Consider the following 21,163-nt stretch of genomic DNA (forward strand, 5'->3'; position numbering starts at 1 on the left):
ACTGCTTATCACCCTCAAATAAATGGACAATCTGAAGTGCTTAACAGATGTTTAGAGACATATCCAAGGTGCATGAAAAGAAAACAACCTAAGCACTAGTCCAAATAGATCTCTTTAGCAGAATGGTGGTATAACACTAGTTTTCACACTTTCATTCAGACTACACCATAAAAGGCAATCTATGGTCAACCTACTCCTATTTATCAACCATATCTACCTGGAGCTTCTAAAGTGGATGAAATAGATAAAAGTTTGCAAGTGAGAGAAGCCATAATTAAAATTTTAAAATTTTATTTGGATAGGGCTTGAAATAGAATGAAGCAGTAAGCTGACAGACATAGGGTTAATAGGTAATTTGAAATTGCTAATTTACTTTATGTTAAGCTCTTTCCATACAGCCAATAATCTATCATCAATAGGTCTTATTTTAAGCTAGCTACTAGATACTTTGGCTCTTATAAGGTGTTGAAAAAGATAAGACCTATCGCCTACAAACTAGAATTGCCTGTCGAAGCCAAAATTCATCCTGTCTTTCATGTTTCACAATTAAAGAAGCACATTAGAAAGGTTTCAACATAATCTAATCTTTTTATGATTGATGCAAATGAAATGGTGGCCAAGGAACCAGCAGCAGTTTTAGATAAAAAAAACTAAGTAAAAAAAAAGGTAGAGCAATCACAGAGGTTTTAGTATAGTAAAGTAATAGTTATCTAAAAGATGCAACCTGAAAAAAATTATATGAGCTACAACAAAATTTTCCTTGCTTTAATCATTGAAGACAATGATTATTTCAAGGGGAAAGTAGTTGTTACAACTTGAATTGAAGAATGCCATGTTAGTCATTTAGTAGTCATTTATATTTTTTTTACAGTTAGTATATATGAGTCAGTATGTCAATTATTTTGTTAAAAAATTAACAGCTAGTGTAACAATGATTACATAACTATTACAAAAGAAAGTGGTTACAATAAGAAATACAATTTTACACCCATTTCTTATATTTTAAAATTTCTTCTTTTTTTTTTCTTCATTCTCTCATTACCTTTATTTCTGAAATTTTAGCTACTAAAAATTTGAGTTTTCGCAGAAGAGCTTAAGTTGACAATGGTTCAATTAAGTAGCATCATATTTTAATATTAAGTTTTGAATTTTATTTATTTATTTTTGGTATTATATTTAGTTTAAAGTTATTATTATTAAACAAAAAACAAAAAAAAAGGAAAAAATTATTTTATTGAAACTTAAAGAGGGTTTAATTCTAATTGGGTTGTTGAATTAAAAGTGTTTTAATTGAAAAAAAATGTAAAAGGAAATTAGTTTAAAAGATAAATTTGGATTAAAAATCCAAGGTTAAAGTTGATTAAAAGATTCAAATCAATAAAACTCCTTTTCCTATTATAATTGAGATTAGAGACCTATAAAAAGATACCATTATGATCAATTAGAGACAATTAAAAATCAATAAAAACATGAGAGAAAGAGTAAAAAAAAAGCAAAAAAATTAAGAATTTTTTTTTTATAATCTTTTATGGTATTTTGGATTTAGATAATTGGAATTTTCTTTTGAGAGTTTTGTGTTGGGAAAAGGAATTGAAAAGAAACACAATTATAAAAGCCTACATGCTTGGAAATCAATCGTGACTTAATCTTTGGTATTTATTTTTTACTTGTCTTTTTCTTAAATTCTAGTTATCTTTGTATTTTATCATAATTATCTATTTATTTATTTCATTTATTTTACTATATATATATTTATTTGTAAATATTTAAAAAAAAAGGAAAAAAGGAAAAAATATTTTTTTAAAGAATCTTACTAAAATATTGAAATATTTAAATTTTTTTAAATAAATGCTTAAATAAAAAAAATCTTACCAATATATTAAAAAATTCAAATTTTTAATAAATTGTTTTAATAAAACAAAAAGTCTTACCAATATATTGGGAGTCAATTTGTTTTTAAAATAAAATTTTACCAACAGATTGAAGAACCTTATTAATTTTTTATAAAAAACAAATTTTAAGAGAAAAAATAATTTTTAATAAAGCCTTACCAACATATTGGAAGGCAATTTGGTTTTCAAAATAAGGTTTTCAAAATAATGTTTTACCAACATATTAGAAAACCTATTAATTTTTAAATATAAAAATTAATTTTAAGAATAATTTTCATAAAATTCTACTAACATATTATAGGATAACTTCTAGTAGAAAATCTTACCAATATATTGGAGATTATTTCTAGAAATAAAAAGTTTTTTCATACAATTAAAATTTGAATCTCTGATAATAAAATCACTAAGAGTGTTGCAAATAACAATCTTTATATAAATTCTTAGCTGAAATTTTTTTTCTAAATTTTACCAATATATTAGAGAAATTAGAAAAGATTTTTAATATCTAGATTCTCACAAAAATTTCAATTATCACAAAACAAAAGATTTTTACAAAGATTAAATGAATCCAACGATGAAACTTTTTTAAAGCGTGACAAATAATCTACTTAAATACTCCTAAGGTGAGATAATGTTCTTGAATTATTACCAACATATTGGAATAATTTAGAGATAATTTTCAATATTAAATTACTTGGTAAATTTTTTTAAGCTTTTGAATAACACAAAATCAAGCTAGTATCATCATTTAGGTTAGTGATGTAAGAGCACTATAACCTTTTGTACACGTAATCATACTTTTGAATCTAGTTTTGATTTTATAGACATAAATATACCTTTTAAAGATACCTAAGTCAAGCTTGTGATATTTCTTTAAAATAAAACAAATTCAATTACGTGACCAATTACACCTAGACTAAAAAAAAATGGTTGCAACTCCTTTAAGTCAGATTTAGCTATAAGTCCACAGATCTATATATTATAACAATATATATAAAAATTGTTAAAGAATTTATTAATTTTATCAAAAAATATAATTAGGAGAAATTTTATATTTATCAAAATTTTTGTCCTTTTTGTTCATTATTTTTTAATATATTTATGATTATCATTCATATGTGTACAAATTAATCATGAATTGTGAAAATCAAAATCATACCTATGAAAGATTATGTCTAAAAATTTTAATCAACTTAGGCTCTCTTCGTCCATTATCACTTGCCTATTACAACATGTTTAGATTGAGATTAAAAGAGATAAAGGAAAGGAATGGAAAGGAAACAAAAGAAAATGGGGAATCATTTCCCTTGTTTGTATATGAAATAAATAAAAATCAAAGAAAGAGAAATATGCTTAACTCCTCTTGATTTCCCTCAACTTTCTTCATTGTTTAATTATCCCAAATTGAGGGAAAAGAAGGGGAAAGGAAAAGAATAAAATTTTTAAAATATAAAATAACTATTATATCCTTATTAATTTTTTTAAATTAAAGTGTATGATTTTAAACTCTCAAATTAGATTGAAAATACAAAATATCATTTACCAATAAATTTATTATCTTTTTTTATTATTTTTATGAATTTCATAAATTTCATTGATGAGTATTTTTATGAAGAAATAAAGGAAAATTGAAAATATAAAATACGTTAATATAAATATGTAAATATTATAGTAAAAACAAATATTATCAAAGGTTATAATTAAAAAACATAATATAATAAATCATTTCCTTCTCTTTTCATTATTGAACCAAATAATGGTTGTTAAAATTTTTTTATTTTATTTTATTTTATTAATTTTAGTTATCCAAACAAAAAATACATACATTTTTTATTTTTTTATTTTTATAAAAAATCTTCACTTTCTTTATTTTACTTTTCTTTCTTTTCCTTTCTTTTACTAATATTTACTCAAACATAGTGACATAATAGGCATGCAGTTGACATTAACGGCTATTACACCTTATTTTATGGAGGTGTTAAAAATGAAAGGATGCTAAGGATAAGTCTGAAAATAAATTTTAATTGATAATAAGGACTTCGCCAATTTTTCAATTAATTTTGCTATCAAGCGAATTAAACAGTGTGAGCTACTGTTTGATAATTTCTTTTTCTTTTTCTTTATTTTGGTGTGAAAATCACCAAAATATTGTATTAATAGATACCAGAATAAGAAATTCAACACGATAAGACCAGCCAACAAGGTCTGACTACTTATCTGTTACACCTGAACTCAACGTAATCCATTAAACTCAGCAAAACGGATGGCGAAGGCTGACACGCTTCTGTCGATCACTTTGCTGTTCAATGAAAGCGACACCCTGAGCTGAGATCGATAGCAAGGCCTTTGATTTGAGTCATTGGAAACATGAAATTGGAATTTCAACACCTTGTGCACGTTTGCTACAAGAAAATGCGAGAGATATGCGCTTTAATTATTCAATCAGAGTCAATTGTGACGGCCGCCGAATTAGAGTCTCTCCCAGATCTCTACAGGATTCTCTCTAGGCTTCTGGTGAGATTTCTGTCTTGTCTTTTCTTGTACATGGTTGTCTATCCCTTTTGTCTTGAGAGTTTTGTTGTTTTCTTGTACATAATACCCTAGCAAACGATAATGGAGGATTTGGAAGGCCTCTGGGGTAAGTTGTCGCTTAACGGAGCAGAAAAAGGAGGTCGTAGTGGAGAAGCGTTGGATCGAGCATAGTGAAGCCCAGGGGAAAGCATGTCTCCTGGGTAAGATCTTGTCTAAGAAGGGGGTGAATATAGAGGCTATGAAAGGGGTTCTACATTAGGTATGGAAGCTAAATAAAGGATTGCACATAAAGGAGATCGGGAATAAAACGTTTCACTTTAAGTTGGAAGATATGTTGGAGAAGAAAAGAGTGCTAATGACACACCCATGGTCGTTCAATAAGGCGTTAATTACTAGTACTCAGGGATTTCGAGGGTTCAGATCCACCTGAGTTGATTGAAATGCAGGGTTCAGATCCACCTGAGTTGATTGATATGTCATAGTTGTCCTATTTGGATTCATGTGTTTAGTTTGCCTTTAAACATGATGAATAGGAGGGTTGGCATGACGATTGGTGAAACTATGGGGAATGTGGAGGAGGTGGAAGCGTACGGAAACCATACAACTTGGGGGAAACACGTTAGGGTTAAAATAGACGTTAATAAGCCGCTCAAAAGAGGAACGACCTGAGTTGATTGATATGTCATAGTTGTCCTTTTTGGATTCATGTGTTTAGTTTGCCTTTAAACATGATGAATAGGAGAGTTGGCGTGAGGATTGGTGAAACTATGGGGAATGTGGAGGAGGTGGAAGCGTACGGAAACCATACAACTTGGGGGAAACACGTTAGGGTTAAAATAGACGTTAATAAGCTGCTCAAAAGAGGAACGAGGGTAACGTTGAAGGATGAGGGGGAATGTACTTGTCATGTTCCAGTGTGAGAGAACCAAATTTCTGCTTCGTATGCGGTAAACTTGATCACATAAGAAATGAGTGCAACATGGCTCTGATGATGAAAAGTGAGTTAGGATGTGTGAGGAATGAATATGGAAATGGTTATGTGCAGACTCCCCTAGGTTACCGACAGCTAGAGGGGAAAGCGCCCATGCAAGGGATAACGATGATCAGGTTTCCTTGGGGTCAAAGAGCAATGGGTTTTCTCATGGGACACTGAAAGAAACAATGGTGGAAGCAGTGGGATCTTAGGTCTCTAGTCAGGGAAGAGTTTCTACTGAGATAACACACATGGTATACAGGATCAAAGTCAATAAAGTATGGGCAAAAGAAACGAGATTTTAGCCTTAGAAGGTGCAGATAATCTTGTAAACCATAACAGGAGATGATTAAAGACGCTGGTTTGTCGGGCAAGGATTTAGACAGGTCAAGAAAGGGGGAGGGGGAGGAATTGGGGAAGGCCCAGACGTAGAATAGAGGGAATAAAGGGCCCCAAGATAGTTGTACTGGGGTGGACACCCTCGGGCCGAATGATGATAATGCTGGATCTGAAATCCAAGGAAGCAAAAGCGGAAGACTGGTTTAATTTGTGGAAATGGGCTGTGCGTGAGGCGAGGATGACATACCATGCAAAAAATAATACAAAAGTTTCAATGACGCAGGGAAGCAGGAAGCGGGCTACAGCGTGCAGGGATGAAGAAAGCGATGGCGAAGACATGGTTAGTAAGAGATCTATCTGGAGCATGGAGGTCGATAATAGAAGTGATAACAACGAATGAACAGCGGTGGCTGGTTTAGAAACCCAGCGCCATTAACAGCAGTGAATCTTCTAGTGTGGAACTGCCGAGGGTTGAGAGCCCCAAGGTCAGTTCACGAAGTGACCAAACTGGTCAAGAAATACTGCTCCCAAATGCTCTTTCTAATTGAAACAAGAAGAATGAGTGTTGAAATGGGAACGTTATGTAACACATGGGGTTTTGAAAGCACGTTCGTTGTTGATAGCTTGGGAAGGAGCAGTTGTTTGGCTCTTTTGTGGATGAGTAGTGTAGATGTTCATCTGATGTCCTATTCTAAGTGGCATATAGATGTGAGATTAACGAGTAACGGAGGCTCGCACCTTTGGAGATTTACGGGTTTTTATGGTCAACTGATTACGTATAAAAGGAAGGAGTCTTGGAGGCTTCTTCGTTCCCTTCTTCAAACAGCAAACCTTTCATAGCTGTGTCCGGGGGATTTTAACAAGCTGCTGCCCAATGATGATAAGTTAGGGGGAGACTTGTCGTTCATGGCAACTAAGAGACTTTCGGGAGGCAGGGGAAGATGTGGCTTTTGTGAGGTGCCACTACAGGGGCCCTTTTTCAGGTGGCATAAAGGAAGTGGATAGGGAATAGTGCATGAAAATTTAGACCGTTGCTTGGCGTCATCGCCTTGACTGGATCTATTTCCTTTTGCATGGGAGGATCATCTAGTGGCCATGATATCGGACCAACTTCCACTGTTACTGCATGCACAAGACAGTTCAAATTTCAAGCAAGGAATGCAAAGGAGGATGTTTAAAGTTGAGAATACGTGGGCTCTTCATGAAGAGTGTAAGGGGATAGTGAAAGGATGTTTGAATAGCAATCAACCTGGTACGATTAGTGAGGTGGAAGACAATCTAAAGGCATATGGCAGAAGGTTGAGGGTTTGGAACAAAGAGGTATTTAGGCATGTCCAAACAAAAATTAATACTAAACAGGAGGAGCTAAAAAAATTACTCACAAGGGAACACCAGGGGGCGAGAGCTGACAGGTTAAAAGAATGTAAGAAGGAATTATTGGATTTGCTTGCCATAAAAGAAGCAATGTGGCGGCAACGATCCAAAGCTCTATGGCTGAAGGAGGGTGACAGAAATACTAGGTTTTTCCATGCCACTGCAACCCAAAAGAGGAAAAGTAACATGATATTGAAGCTAAAAGAGGAGAGAGATCGAATGTAGAGGGAATTGAGCAAATTATAGTTAGCTACTTCTAGAGCATATTTACCACGTCTCAACCTGCACAAGTGGAGAGGGTGGTTAATAAGATAGAAGGAGGGTCACTTATGACATAAATCTGCATCTAGAAAAAGAATTCACACTAGCAGAGGTTAAAGAAGCAGTGTTTCAAATAAATCCAACAAGGCACCACGACCTCAAGGTATGAATGCTTTCTTTTATAAAAAATTTATGAATGCTTTCTTTTATAAAAAATTTATGAATGCTTTCTTTTATAAAAAATTTTGGCATGTGCTAGGGAAGGGAATTTCTAATGCAGTTTGGGGGTTTTTGAATAATGGGGGATCACTCGGGGATATTAATCATACCAATATAGCATATGGTTTTTGAGTACTGACAGGGACAGATGGCCCTTAAGTTAGACATGAGCAAAGCATGTAACAGAGTAGAATGGGGCAACCTGGAAATAGTGATGTCGAAGATGGGTTTCGTGGATTATGATATTTGTTCGTAGTGTTTAACATTCAGTTATGGTCATAGGCCATCAGTGTGGAAGGATTTGCCCGACTAGGGGACTCAGGCAAGGAGATCCATTATCACCATATCTTTTCCCTTTTTGTATTGTAAAGACTTTCACATTTGCTGAAGAAGGCTGAGATTAGAGAAGATTTTGAAGGTGTGGTTGTGACGAAAAGAACTCCGAGGATTTCTCATTTGCTGTTTGCGGATGATTGTCTACTATTTGCGAGGGCAAAAGTGGATGAATGTCGAGAGGTGATAAACATCTTATAAATATATTATAATGCCTTTGGATAAAAAAATCAACATAGCAAAAGTGCTATATTATTTAGTTCAAACACCAGTATGTCTGTAAGGGAGGAGGTTAAGGCAAAATTGGGGGTTGCAAAAGAGCTGAACCAGGAATATTATCTAGGACCGCCTATCATGATTGGTATATCAAAAAGAATGGCTTTTCAAAGAATTAAAGACAGACTATTGCAGAGAATTCAAAGGTGTAAAGGGCGTCTCTTATCATATGCAGGGAAGGCAGTTCTGATCCAAGCAGTGGCTCAAGCAATACCTACATATTGTATGAGCTGTTTCTTACTTCCTGAGAGTTTTCTACATGAAATTGACATAATGACTGCCTCATTCTGGTGGAATAGTGGGGAAGCCAACAAATAGATTCACTAGGGGGGATGGGATTCACTGTGCTTAGCAAAGTTAGATGGAGGGTTGGGTTTTAGAGATTTTCAGGCTTTTAATTTGGCGTTGCTAGCTAAGCAAGAAAGGCATCTAGTTCAGGATGAGTCCTCACTGTGCTATCGAGTTCTCGAGGCAAAATATTTTAGCAATAGCTCTTTTTTTAGTGCTAACCTGGGGACAAATCCATCCTATGTTTGGAGAAGCCTATTAGCTTGAAGGGAGGTGTTGAAGAATGGGTCCAAGTGGCTTGTAGGGGATGGTACGAGAATAGAGGTTTGGAATGATAAGTGGTGTAAACACCTATTTTTGTTTTGTTCAGTGTCGCTTGAAAATGTTTTGGGTCTCAATAATCTTAGATTTGTGGTGGGCTTTGAGCTAGTTCATTTCTTGTGGATTTGTTTGTGTTTCGGGCAGCCTAATTCTCTTTCTTTAAGTTAATTTTCAGTTTAGTTTATCTTATTATTGGAAAATAGATCAAATAAATCAAAACTAAAAATTTTGGGGATAAATCTGAAATGAAGATGAATTTGAATTCAACTATTATTGAGATGAAACCCTTACCAGATGAAGTTTTTGAAAACAATCTCAATTCTATCTCACTCAAAGACCTTCTATATAAACAAGTTCAATTAAACACAAGGGGACACAAGAACAAAAATAGAAAAACCAAGCAAAGACCACCCCACCAGCAAAATCCCAATAAACTTCAGCAAGTCCCTCGTACCAAGTCTTTCATAACCATTCACTATTGTCACAATTCCCATCAGTCAACAACAACCTAAAACCATTAGCCACAACCATCGATACTTTCACCAGTCACCAAAAATCATACGACCTTCATCACCCCACACACCATTTACACAGTCACCACCGAAAGACCAAGCTAACTGACCCGAGCTCCACACCAGACCCATCTAGCCTAACCAGAGGGCACTCAATCAAAGAAAAAAATCACCTCATCATCCCACTGCCATTTCAACATTCCACCGTTGTCATTACCTCACCATTGTCACCATTACAATCACTACCACAATCTCAAAAATCCTTTCTACACCATGCATTCATTAGCCAGCTAATTCCTCATACTCCACCAAAATTACCAGACACCATAGCAATTCAATCTCCTTAGCGGCCAAAATCAAACAACAATCCGTAAAGGGTTACAAAATTCGGCAGCCAGACACAATCAGCCAAAAAAACTCAAAACGCAATACAATTAACTGAAATCACAATCAAAGTAAGCACAATCACAGATCCAGATTCAATCAACAATCCTCAATCAGAGCCATTTATCTCCACAACTGAGAACAATCAAGTAATTCCCTACCAAACAACCATCAACAGCCAATGAACCACAAAATATGAGCAAAGAAAGAAACCAAAGAAAGCCAGAAATGGTAAAAATAAAGAGAAAGGAAAAGACACACTCTCGGGTTTCGTTTTGGGCTGCCTTCCATAAGGCTTCGGCGTTCCAAATTCCGTGAAAAGATAGCCAAAAGCAAGGGTAAGACCATACCTTGAAGCATCGGCCATCGAAGCAACAGAGCAAAGATGGAGATCGCGACTTTCGAATTCAGATTTACGACGATCTAGAGAATTTTGGAAGAAACTATTTTAAGCACGTGACAGATGAGGCAGAGACGAGCTCATAGAGATCTTTTAGGACAATTTCAGTCGTCGGTGGATGGCTGACGATGGTTGCAATTCGGTGGAGCATCGTTGGAATCTGGGGAGTTGGAAGAACTTGGCCGGCATTCAACTTGTTTTTTGTGGAGAGAGGAAGTAAAAAATTGCGATATTTGTGGCATTGAAACGATGCCGTTTTTGGGCACAAAAAGAGTCAAACCGTTTTGAGACCGGCACTGTTGAACCGGTTTGGATCCGGCCTATTTGCAATAGTTTGCCCCACCGATATGTGATTTTGAATAAACTTGGGCCCAATTGTGAACCCAAGTCATCTAGCATTACTTTTTCCTGCATTGGATCAAGATTTAACTTGGGCCATTCCACGTTCAATCTTTGCGACTCCCACTTAGACTTAGTCCAACTGAATGATATTTTTTCTACTTTTATTTATCTTATGTTATTGTTTTGATGAAGGATGTTTTAAAATTTATAAAAATAAAAATAATAATTTTTTGAAATTAATCCATGATGTCATATTAAATTATTAAAAAAAATTTGTGAATTTTAAAAAAATATATTTTTTATTATAGATCTTACTAAATTATTGGAGGCGTTAAATTAAAAAATAAAATTTTTAATTCTACAAAACCAAATGATCGGAGGATTTAAATATCGAATTAAGAATTATCAAATTATTAGATGATTTAATGAATTTTTATAAAAAATAATTTTTCAATCCAACCAAATGATTAAAGGATTTAAATTTTCAATTGAATCTTATTTAATGACTTTTTTTAAAAAATTTATGAAAATATTTTCAAATAAAAATCCCACCAAACTCTTAGAGGATGCATTGAAATAAAATTTTATCAAACTATTAAAAAATTTTATTGATTGTTTTCAAATAATTAATTTCTTGAAAAATATATTAATGAATCTAATAATTGAAACTTTTTAGAATGAGACATTAATCTTCATGAATACTCTTAAGATAAAAAAATTATGTTAAATTATTACCAAATGATTGGAATAACCTGAAGATCAATTTTTAATAATTAAATTACTTGTTAAATTACTAACATGTTTTAAGCTAAACACGTAAACGTACTCCAAATCTATATCTAGTTTTGTATATTATAATTTAATTTTTAAAGACACTTGAACCAAGTGTGGGACATCTTTTTAAAATGAAATGATTCAATAAATGACAAATCACATTTAAACAAAAAAAATTAGTTGTGACCTCTAAAATCATGTCCAACGATAGGTAAATGAATCTAAATGTTACGAGAGATGGCTGCAAAAACCACATAGTTTCAAAGCACAATGCAGCAAAGGATCATAAATCCATTTCTAAAAGTTGCCGATTTAATGGATAGGGACACAAGATCATGAAAATTGAACCTGTTGAATAGTTTGTTTTGTTCTGAGAATTGTGAACTTAGTGCCCAAATACCCTTGAGTAGAGGACTACTATAAGATAAGTTAATATGGCAAGAAGCTATGTTGGGGGGTTTCTCGGTGAAGTCAGATTATCACATTGCAAGATCGATCTTGAGGAAAGAAGTTGGGGACAAAAACACTCGTTCACCCATGTGGAAGATGGTATGAAAAGCTAAGGTACTGCCAAAGGTCAAGATATTCATGTGGAGGTTGCTATATATGGGGAATGTTACCAGTAAGAAGTGCCCTCAGAGCTCGTCGAATACCAGTAGAGGATTCATGCTGCGTATGCGGTCAAGAGGGGGAATCTGGTTTCCATTTTTTTTTCGATTGTGAGTTGAGTAGGCAGGTATGGGGTAAAGTGGGCAGCTGGATTCCTGAATGGATAGATTCTTGGGCAAATTCCCATGAGTTCTGGCTGCTAATTTTGATTAAGGTGAAGGAGGAGAGTATCCTTGAAACCTACCTACATGTGTTGTGGATCTTATGGTCGAACAGAGACCGCTGTCTACATGAGAACATGTGTGGGAATGAATGGACTTTGGTTGATAAAGTAGAACAAGTTCTGCATGAAAGTTTAGTAGTGCAGGAAGTAGGAAGAGATGGGGATTACAGGATGGAAAGGTGGCCCTAGACGCCGCTTGTGGACGTGGAGTACAAAATGAATATGGATGCTGCGTATGACCAAGCGAGTAGGAGGGCCCGAATGAGGATAGTGATTCGGGATACGAGGGGAAAGGTAAAGCTGGGAGCAATGACGCGGATCGTTAATGGAAAATGCCCTATGCATGCTGAGATGAATGCGGTGTTGTTTGGGGTTGGAATAGTGAGGGGAAGAGGCTTTGAGGAGGTTGAGGTAGAATCGGACTCAGCATTAGTGGTGCAGGAGATCAATAAGGCTGGAGTGTCCTTCTGGGAGGGGGCCGCATTAACAAGGGAAGTGGTGAGTCTGGCAGCAAAGTTCAAGACATGCAGGTTCTCTAACGTTCGAAGATTTGCAAATTCGCTGGCACATAGTATAACCGGGGTTGAGTGCCCAGAAGGTGAGATCATTGTATCGGATCATCTCCCAAGCTTTATTGACAATGTTGATGCTGTTTTAGATTAATAGAAAAAAAAATTCAATCAAAGCTTTATAATCAACAACAATGTAGTCCGACGATGCATATATAATTTAATGGTTGATGATTTTTTTTAAATGTGAGTTCAAATCTTCCGTCTTTTAATATATATAATGCTAGATCTTTTTTTTTTTTTTCAAATTTCTATATTTATAATATATATAAAAAAAAATGTAGATGAATTTATTAATTTTTTGATGAAAAAAATATTTAAAAATATTTTTTGAAAGTATACAAAAAATTTTGTTTTAAAATTTTTTTATTTTTTAATTAAGCGCTCATATATATATATATATATATATATATATATATATATATATATACTCACTGTAAAGAGAATAAAAAAAATGATATAATTTAGTACCTTGATCACAAAAGGTTAAGCTGTTTTGAGAGTAGTGGCTGATCCATAACATAAATTTTGGTCATGTACAGTCAACGGTATGTAGACACCAAATTTATTTATACTAATTTCAAGATCGAATCAAAATAAATTTCCAGATAATTTAAATTTTGGTAGAATCCACTGGGTTTGGCCTATTTGATTGTTTCAATTAATTTTTATCTTGCCAAATCCTTGAGTTTTGTTGGATCACAGAAAAGATTGAATTGTAGCCGAATCTAATTTTAGAGTTTGTTGAAATGATTCGGGTTTGGAAGCCCGTCGCCCAAGCTATTTGGGCTTAAAGGCTCAATGAAATTTTAAGTCCAAAATCATAGTCCCATTTTTTTTTTTTTTTAGTTTCATTTCATTTGTAAAAATAAAAATTAAAAAAAAATCAATCAAAATCAACTTAAAGCCAATTTTTCTTCGATTTTCATCATTTCTTTCGACCATTAGATAACACAAACATTAAATGCTTGTTCCATCACCATCTCTTATACTGCCACTACCCACCCATCTTCTAACTCCACTAACACTGTTACCACCCACTCTTCCAACTCCACAAATTAAGGAATTTTGATTTGATAATCGATGTAATATCTCACCTCAAATGATAATTAAACTAAATTATTATTAAAATTTTTTAATTTATTTAAAAGATTTTTTATTAAAAAAAAGGTTGAAGTATTATATAAAAAAAATCTAATTATTGTGAAATAAAAAAGAAATATAAGTTTTTCTTCCTTAGCTTTTTAAGGTCAAAACATATAAAAAATCAAGTTAAAAATTCGAAATCAAATGTTACAATAGGATTAATCTCTTAAATATGAGCATACGTACTTTTCTTATTTAAGAAAAATATTATATTTATTATTATTATTTGGAGTTAAAATTTTGAAAAAAAAAATAAAAAAAATTATAAAATCTTTTGTCTTTATGATCTATTTGAGTAAATTATTGACTTTGTTTACTTATTATTATTAAGATTTAATGATAATTATTGAGTAAATTTTAAAAACTAAAAATAGAGATTTAGGTTTTTAAAGATTAAAGGAGAAATTATGTTTTTAGATGAGATGTTATTATCTACAATAGTAAATTAAAATGAAATTATATATTAATGGATAAATTATTATTATAAGTATTATATATCATTGGAAAGCTTGTTGAATTTACTTTCCAACGAAATAAACGGAAGTTGATTCTAAATTTTATGTGAAAAGTTGTCTAATTTTAACTTAAAGATGTACAGGTTACATGGTAGCAGCATTAATAATAATTTGCAAAAATTGTCTTAAATTTTATACAATGAATTATGAATTGAGCCATATATGTTTGAAAAAGATCATCGAGTCTACTTTCCAACAAAATAAGCAGAATTGAATTTGAAGTCTCCTATGAATAAATATGTAATTATTAGAAGGTATATATACTATCTAGTAGCAACATATAATATAGATTGCAAAAATTATTACAATTAATCCACAAAGAATTAAGAGGTGGGCCATATCTAATTAGAAGCTTATCGAATCTAATTTCTAACGCACTAAAAATATCTTAATTTTGAGTTATATATCTTGAGATATGGTTATTTTAGTGAAAGGAACTTAGTTATTTTTAGTATTAACGGTTTCAAAATGGATTAATTAATTTATGTTATGTTGAAATAATCTTAAATAGGCAATTAATTATTTTTTTAAAAAAAACTAAGTGGTGGAATTGAAATAAAATAAGCAGAATCTCACATACTTTACTTATTTTTAAACTTATGTATATATGTATGTTTCTAAATAAATAAATATTTTTTCAATGTATGAAAAAGGATCAAGCATATGATTATTTTGTATTTTTGCTATGTAAATGATGGATCATACTTATGAATGAAATGAAAAAATGATTTATGTTTAAGAAGCAATTTAATAATAACTATATATTTACATGCTTGGGAAGTGGGTCAGAACTAGTTCTATGACCTGGCTAATGAGTTACAATAGTTAGTATAGATATGATTGTACCACCCTACTAATGGGTTATAATAGTTAGCATTAAGCCTTGGCTAGTAAGTTACAATAATTAGCAATGATCATGATGATAAAATTATCGATACAGCCAATATCATAAGTTATAATAGTTACCTTAGCTATCAATAAATAAATGATACTGATGATTTATAATGATTTTTAAATATTGATCTATGATTTGATTTGATTATGATATTTGAATAACAACATATTTTGCAATGATTTATGAATTGATATATTTTTATATTAATTTATGATATACGAAATGTTTGACATAATGATAATTTTTTAAATGTTTTGACATTATGATTTGACTAATATTTTGAATGATTTATATGATATATATAAAAACGATACTTAATCTAGTAAAGTGTATGAGCTTATACTTGCTAAGCTGTGGTTTGTTCATTTTTCTTTTTCTTTCTCTTTATAGATAAGTAAATGATAAGTTTGCATTGTTTATAAAAAAAAAGCTAAAAAATTAAATGAGAAAGATTACTTAGTTGTCGAAAATAATATTGGCCAATGAGGTCTTACAAAAAGGTTTTGTATTTATTTATTAGTTCATATTTGGATATATAGAGATATATCATTGGTTGGATTAAAAATATGAATTTTATTAAAAAATTTTAAAATGATTAAGAATGAAGGTTTTATATTATTTTAGGGTTTACTTCAAGATAATATAGTTATATTGCATCTTGGTCTCAAACTATCAGGACATGACAATTAAAGATTTCATCTCAAATTGGCTCTATAAAAGAACCATCACAAATAAAAAGAAAGGGGATTTTTTTATGAAAACTCTAAAAGAGCCAGTGCCTAATCTACTATCATTACTGATTCACCCAACACCACAAGTCTATTGCCACCTTGATTCACCCTCACACTACTAATCCTTCCACCCTCATCAACTACCCACCCAAACACTACCCATATAAATTCAAATCACCCAGCACCTAATCCACTGTCATTACAAAAAAAAAAAGAATTAGAACTTTTCTTTAATAGCTACTAGAAATAAAAAAACTAACTTATCATCAACATCCTTGAAGGGAACCATAGTGACAAAAAAAAAAAAAGGAAACAAAAAAAATGCAAAAACCTAAATAGCAGGAAGTTTCAGACTTAGGAGTTTAAAGGGGCATTAAGGCTTCAAACTTAGGTAGGAGTGAAATTTAGATAGAAGGAATAACATATTAAAAGACAAAGGTCATCGAAGAAGCCAAAATCGTCGAAAGGAAAATTTTTAACCAAAACCTTCAAGGTAAATCTAAACTTTTAGAATGGGGTTGTTTTTTGAGATTTGGGGTTTATAATGGGGATTTGGAGGCTAAGAGGAATATTTTAGGAGTTTTGGGATTTTTTTTGACATCGACAAAAGGTGGCCAATGATGGTAAATAATGGATGGCGAGGCAGACCAGGGTCGAATTTTAGGTTTATCATTGATTTTTAGGTTTTTTAAAGAAAGAATTTAGAGAGAAGAGAGAAAAAAAAATGAGGAAAATGAAAAAAAAAAAGATGATTTAGGGTTTAACTAGCAATAGCAAAATGATGTCTTTTGGAAATTAAAGATCTACGCGTTAAATTGACTTGACCCAATGACTTGTGTTTCCAACCGACCAAACTCGATTTAGTCAAAACCATAACCAATCTAATTGAACTATAAGCTGAACCACTGCAAACTAGACTAAAATACTGAAAATCAAACAAAATCACTCCAAATTTTTTGAAAACTGCCTTAAACGAACTTAATCATCCTTTCTAAACTGTTGACTGATTTGATCAACCATTCTTGGTAATTTTTTTATCATTTTTTGGTGATTATTTATTTATTTATTTATTTCTACTAAATTATTTATTTTTTAATTCATGCATGTTTAAAATTTTAAACCTTGAAATAAATATTTAATCTTATTAGTAAAAATAAATTTTAGATTTCACAAATGATAAAATTAAATTCATACAAAATTTAAAAAATTCGTACTAAACAAAAAAACAAAAAGGAAATGTTCTACAACAATGGATTTTATGGAAGTTTGAGTAGTATTTTTAAAAAATCCTTAAATGAAAAATTTTTTTTAAAACAACTGCCAAAGTATTGGAGTGCCTAAAAAATTTTTCAATACAAAAAATTTCCTTTTTCTTTTTCAAGAAAAAATTTTAAATTATAAAACAAAAAATAATAAATAATTGATAATGAACAAAAAGGAAATTAAACAAGATAATAGATGATAAATAATAAGCAAGATTATCAAAATAGGTAAAATTACATGCATATCATTTTTTATTACTTGTATTTCATTATATATATTAATCTTGAAAATAAATTAAAATTATCTGATGATGAGATATTAAGAAAATTTGAGTAATAATTCTTTAAAAATATCTATAGGAGAATTTTTTTTACAATAATATCAAAGTACTAGAGTATTTAAAAAGATATTCAATACAAAAGGGTTTTCATTTATTTATTGTTTCTTTTTTAATTTGAAAAGTGGAAGAAGAATAAAAGAAAAGAGTTTTTTTAAAACTAAAGTTACATACAATAATGCATGAATATTACCTGTATTAATTAATTAAAAAATACAAACTTTCAAGGAAGGAATTCTAAGAAAATCTGAATAGTAATTCTCAAAAAATCTTTAAATGAGAAAATTTATCCTAATGCTATCAATTTACTGTAACATTTTCAAATTTTTTCAAAAACAAAGTTTCAATTTATTTTTTCAAATAAAAAAAGAGAAGAAATAATAAGTTTTTATACAAATAAAAAGAGAAAAAAATTTGTGAAAAAATTAAAATTTTAAAAATTTAAATCAAAATTATGACAAAAATGGGAAGTTATAAAATTATTTTAACTATCAAAATTAAGATTTTTTTGTCAAAATTAAAGAATAACACAAGATTAATTGATACTGTCTTTAGATAAGTGTTATGAGAGTGTTAATTATCCCTCACGAATAATTATACTCTCAAATTCAAATTATTTTTGTAAATCCAAAAATTATCTTTTTAAAAAATTTTAATTAATTTTAAAATTTTATTAAAAAGATAAATTTTAATAGGTTACCAATCGTACATAATTAACAAAAATTTGTGGTGACTTTTTATTTTTTTAAATTTTTCTAATGATTTTCAAAACCGTTATGACAAAGTATATGACCAAAATTTATGCCATGTGACACCACTTTTTTTGCTTTTTTTATTTTTTCCTACTTTTTTTACTTAAATTTTTTTTTTGCAAAAATATTTTATATTTAATAAATATTTTTTAAAGATTTTATTTTTTAAATATAGCCCTAGTTTACACCTAATTTTTTTTTCAAAATTTTAAATTTATTTTTATGGGATTCGCTTGATATTAAAGGTATGCTAGTATTTTTTTTAATTTTATATATTTAATAAATATTTTTATATTCTAATTTTTTTGTCTCGCCGATATGATACTAAAGGTATGTCATGTTTCACATCATTTTCTTCATTCTTCTCATTTTCTTATTTTTATCAATTTCCTATTTACTTTTTTTTTAATATTTTAACTTTTTTATTTGTAGCTCATATGATATTATTGATTAAATTTTTTTTTAATTTGATAATTTTTAAGAAATGGATAGTAAGGAAATCTTATAATTGCCAATATCGCATGGTAACTCAATTTTTTGTTTTTGTTTATTTATCTTTTTTTTTTAAATTTTTCTTACCTTTATTTTTTGATTAGATAATTTTATTAAAAAAACCAATAGATGTGTGCATGTGAAACTCAATTTCACCTTTTATCTTTCAGTAATTTTTATTTTTTAATCATATAATTTAAAATAAAAAATCAAAAAATATATTTTTTAAGAAAAATATTAATGGAAGAATAGATAACAAAATAATATATATTTAGTAAGTTTTGATTCATTCAGATTTAATAAGTATATTTTTTATTTGAGATCAAATTAAAATTGTTTTAAAAAATCAAAGTCGAGTTAGATGCATGTTTATGGCATTTCGTTTTACTTTGATTATATATATTAAATTATATTTTAATTAATTAATTAAATTTATATTTATATATGTTATTATATAAATAAATATATTATTTAATATTATGAAAAAAGAAACCAATTAAGATACCGCATGTCATTCCAATTTTTTTACCTTTCATTTTTTATTAAATAAATTTTGAAAAAAAATAATAAAAAAAATTTTGATGCACAACAATATGTGAGTATTTTTATAGTAATAGTTAAAAATGTTATTCTATCTTTTTAACAAAATTGTCATTGATTGTCATTAATATCCCTAGACCTTGGTACGGAATACGAATGTTGTTTAGGTGTGTGAGCTGCTGGGGTTAGGGTAATGTCCTCTTCTTGAAGAAGATATAAACGAGGTTTTTTTTTTTTGGGTAAAGTTTGTAATTTTTTTATTAAAAATTATTAAATAAAAAGCAAAATTAAAAGTTAAAATAGATAAATTAAAAAGTTTTGATATAAAGATTAAGTGTGTAAATTTTTTTAAAAAAATTTAATAAATTTTGATAAAATTTTTAAATGATATTTTTAATAAAAAAATTGATAAAACTTTTATTACTAAATAAGTATCGATTAAATTTATATTTATTAACAATAATTTTAATAATTTTTTTATATATTATTAATTTTTATATTAAATTTTATTAATTTATTATTTAAATTTTTAATAGGCATGCAGTTGACATTAACGGCTATTAAACCTTATTCTATGGAGGTGTTAAAAATGAAAAGATACTAAGGATAATTCTGAAGAAATTTTAATTGATAATAAGGACTTCTCCAACTTTTCTATTAATTTTTGAGCTAGCGTTTGACAATTTCTTTTTCTATTTTTTTTTTTTTGTGTGAAAAGCAAGAAAATATTGTATTAATAGATAATAGAATAAGAACTTCAACACAATAAGAACAGCCAACAAGGTCTGACCACTTATCTTTCACACCCAAACTCAACGTAATCCACTCAACTAGCATACAAAATTGGAAAAAAAAAAAAAGTAAAAGAAATCGCAACCATGCAATAGAATGAATCTTTATTTCTGCCAACTTCCTGTTTAGCAAGATTAATGTGAAGAAATTAAATGAGATCCATACCATCTTTTTCTTTTTCTCTTTATCCTTTTTTTTTTTTATTAAATCTTGTTTTCATAGTTATCTTATCTGCTACTCGGCTCTTTGATATCATGTTAACCCAAGTACAATAGTAATTAATGATTGGTACAATGTCAATGACAAATTGACAATAGAGAAGTTTTGGGTATGAACATATTTTATTTTTAATGAATTATATGTATTAGAAAAAAATTAGAAAATAATTTTAAATATATATTAAAAAGCAATTAATAAATAAATCAATTCAACAATCAATTAATTAATATATAAGTAAATGAAATATATATTTTTATGAGAGTTCAAATTAGGAACTAAAAGTTTGAACACTTTCTTTTTATTATTTTTTGGTAAAAAAATTATAATTTAAAGATAAATAAAAAAAATTACAGATATCGTGAATTAAGTTTCGTTACAACACTTTTTTTTATTATTATTATTAAAACAAGATCATCTTAGCTCAAACACTAATTTTAGTAATTACTATATATAAATTTTGTGATGATTAATAAAATCCCATTTTCAAAGCATAGAAGAGAGGCAGTGAAATTGGGAGATCCCTTGGTACACAGTCTTCCCTTATCCTTTTAACAGCAAAACAAATTGCTGACGTTTTGCTGAGAAAGAATCCATTGATTCTTAAACAGTGGTGCAAATCTAGAAGACTGTAAGAAATCAGATTTTGAAGATTGAGAAGATAATGCCATTCATGCTCGAAGGTATGATGGAATGTTATTATAAATAATTTATTACTCCACTCAATCTCTGAAGAGATTCACTTAAACTTTAATCATATGCAAGTTGAAATATATATAAATTATTAATTATTTTGTCTGACATTTGATTATTCAATGTGGAATTAGATAGTTTGAACACGTGAATGATTACTTGAAGGAAAA

General features: G+C 29.8%; 2 protein-coding genes and 2 long non-coding RNA genes across 5 annotated transcripts; 3 read left to right on the forward strand and 1 right to left on the reverse strand.

Annotated features, from left to right (window-relative positions):
* Positions 1-3,894: 3,894 nt before the first annotated feature.
* LOC149514641 (uncharacterized) lies at positions 3,895-5,207 on the reverse strand. 2 transcript variants are annotated; one of them, XR_016328183.1, is made up of 2 exons: positions 5,090-5,207; positions 3,895-4,850 (listed from the first exon to the last, which is right to left on the reverse strand). It is a non-coding gene; the product is annotated as an uncharacterized LOC149514641 (long non-coding RNA). The 2 variants fall into 2 exon arrangements; XR_016328182.1 differs by lacking the exon at positions 5,090-5,207 and adding an exon at positions 4,884-5,010.
* Positions 5,208-6,831: 1,624 nt separating this feature from the next.
* LOC149514642 (uncharacterized) lies at positions 6,832-7,335 on the forward strand. The gene has a single exon (XM_089744225.1). The coding sequence runs from the start codon at positions 6,832-6,834 to the stop codon at positions 7,333-7,335; it is 504 nt and encodes a 167-aa protein (XP_089600351.1).
* A 76-nt stretch (positions 7,336-7,411) lies between these two features.
* LOC149514643 (uncharacterized) lies at positions 7,412-10,616 on the forward strand. The gene is made up of 2 exons (XR_016328184.1): positions 7,412-7,534; positions 7,733-10,616. It is a non-coding gene; the product is annotated as an uncharacterized LOC149514643 (long non-coding RNA).
* Positions 10,617-12,242: 1,626 nt separating this feature from the next.
* LOC111302346 (uncharacterized) lies at positions 12,243-12,762 on the forward strand. Its single transcript, XM_022898272.2, has one exon. It carries the CDS (start codon positions 12,269-12,271, stop codon positions 12,713-12,715), a length of 447 nt encoding a protein of 148 aa, XP_022754007.2. The 5' UTR covers positions 12,243-12,268; the 3' UTR covers positions 12,716-12,762.
* The last annotated feature ends 8,401 nt before the right edge of the window (positions 12,763-21,163 follow it).

Source organism: Durio zibethinus, chromosome 15 (genome assembly GCF_047325235.1).
Source record: "Durio zibethinus cultivar Kanyao isolate XHJ-2024 chromosome 15, ASM4732523v1, whole genome shotgun sequence".
NCBI lineage: Eukaryota > Viridiplantae > Streptophyta > Magnoliopsida > Malvales > Malvaceae > Durio > Durio zibethinus.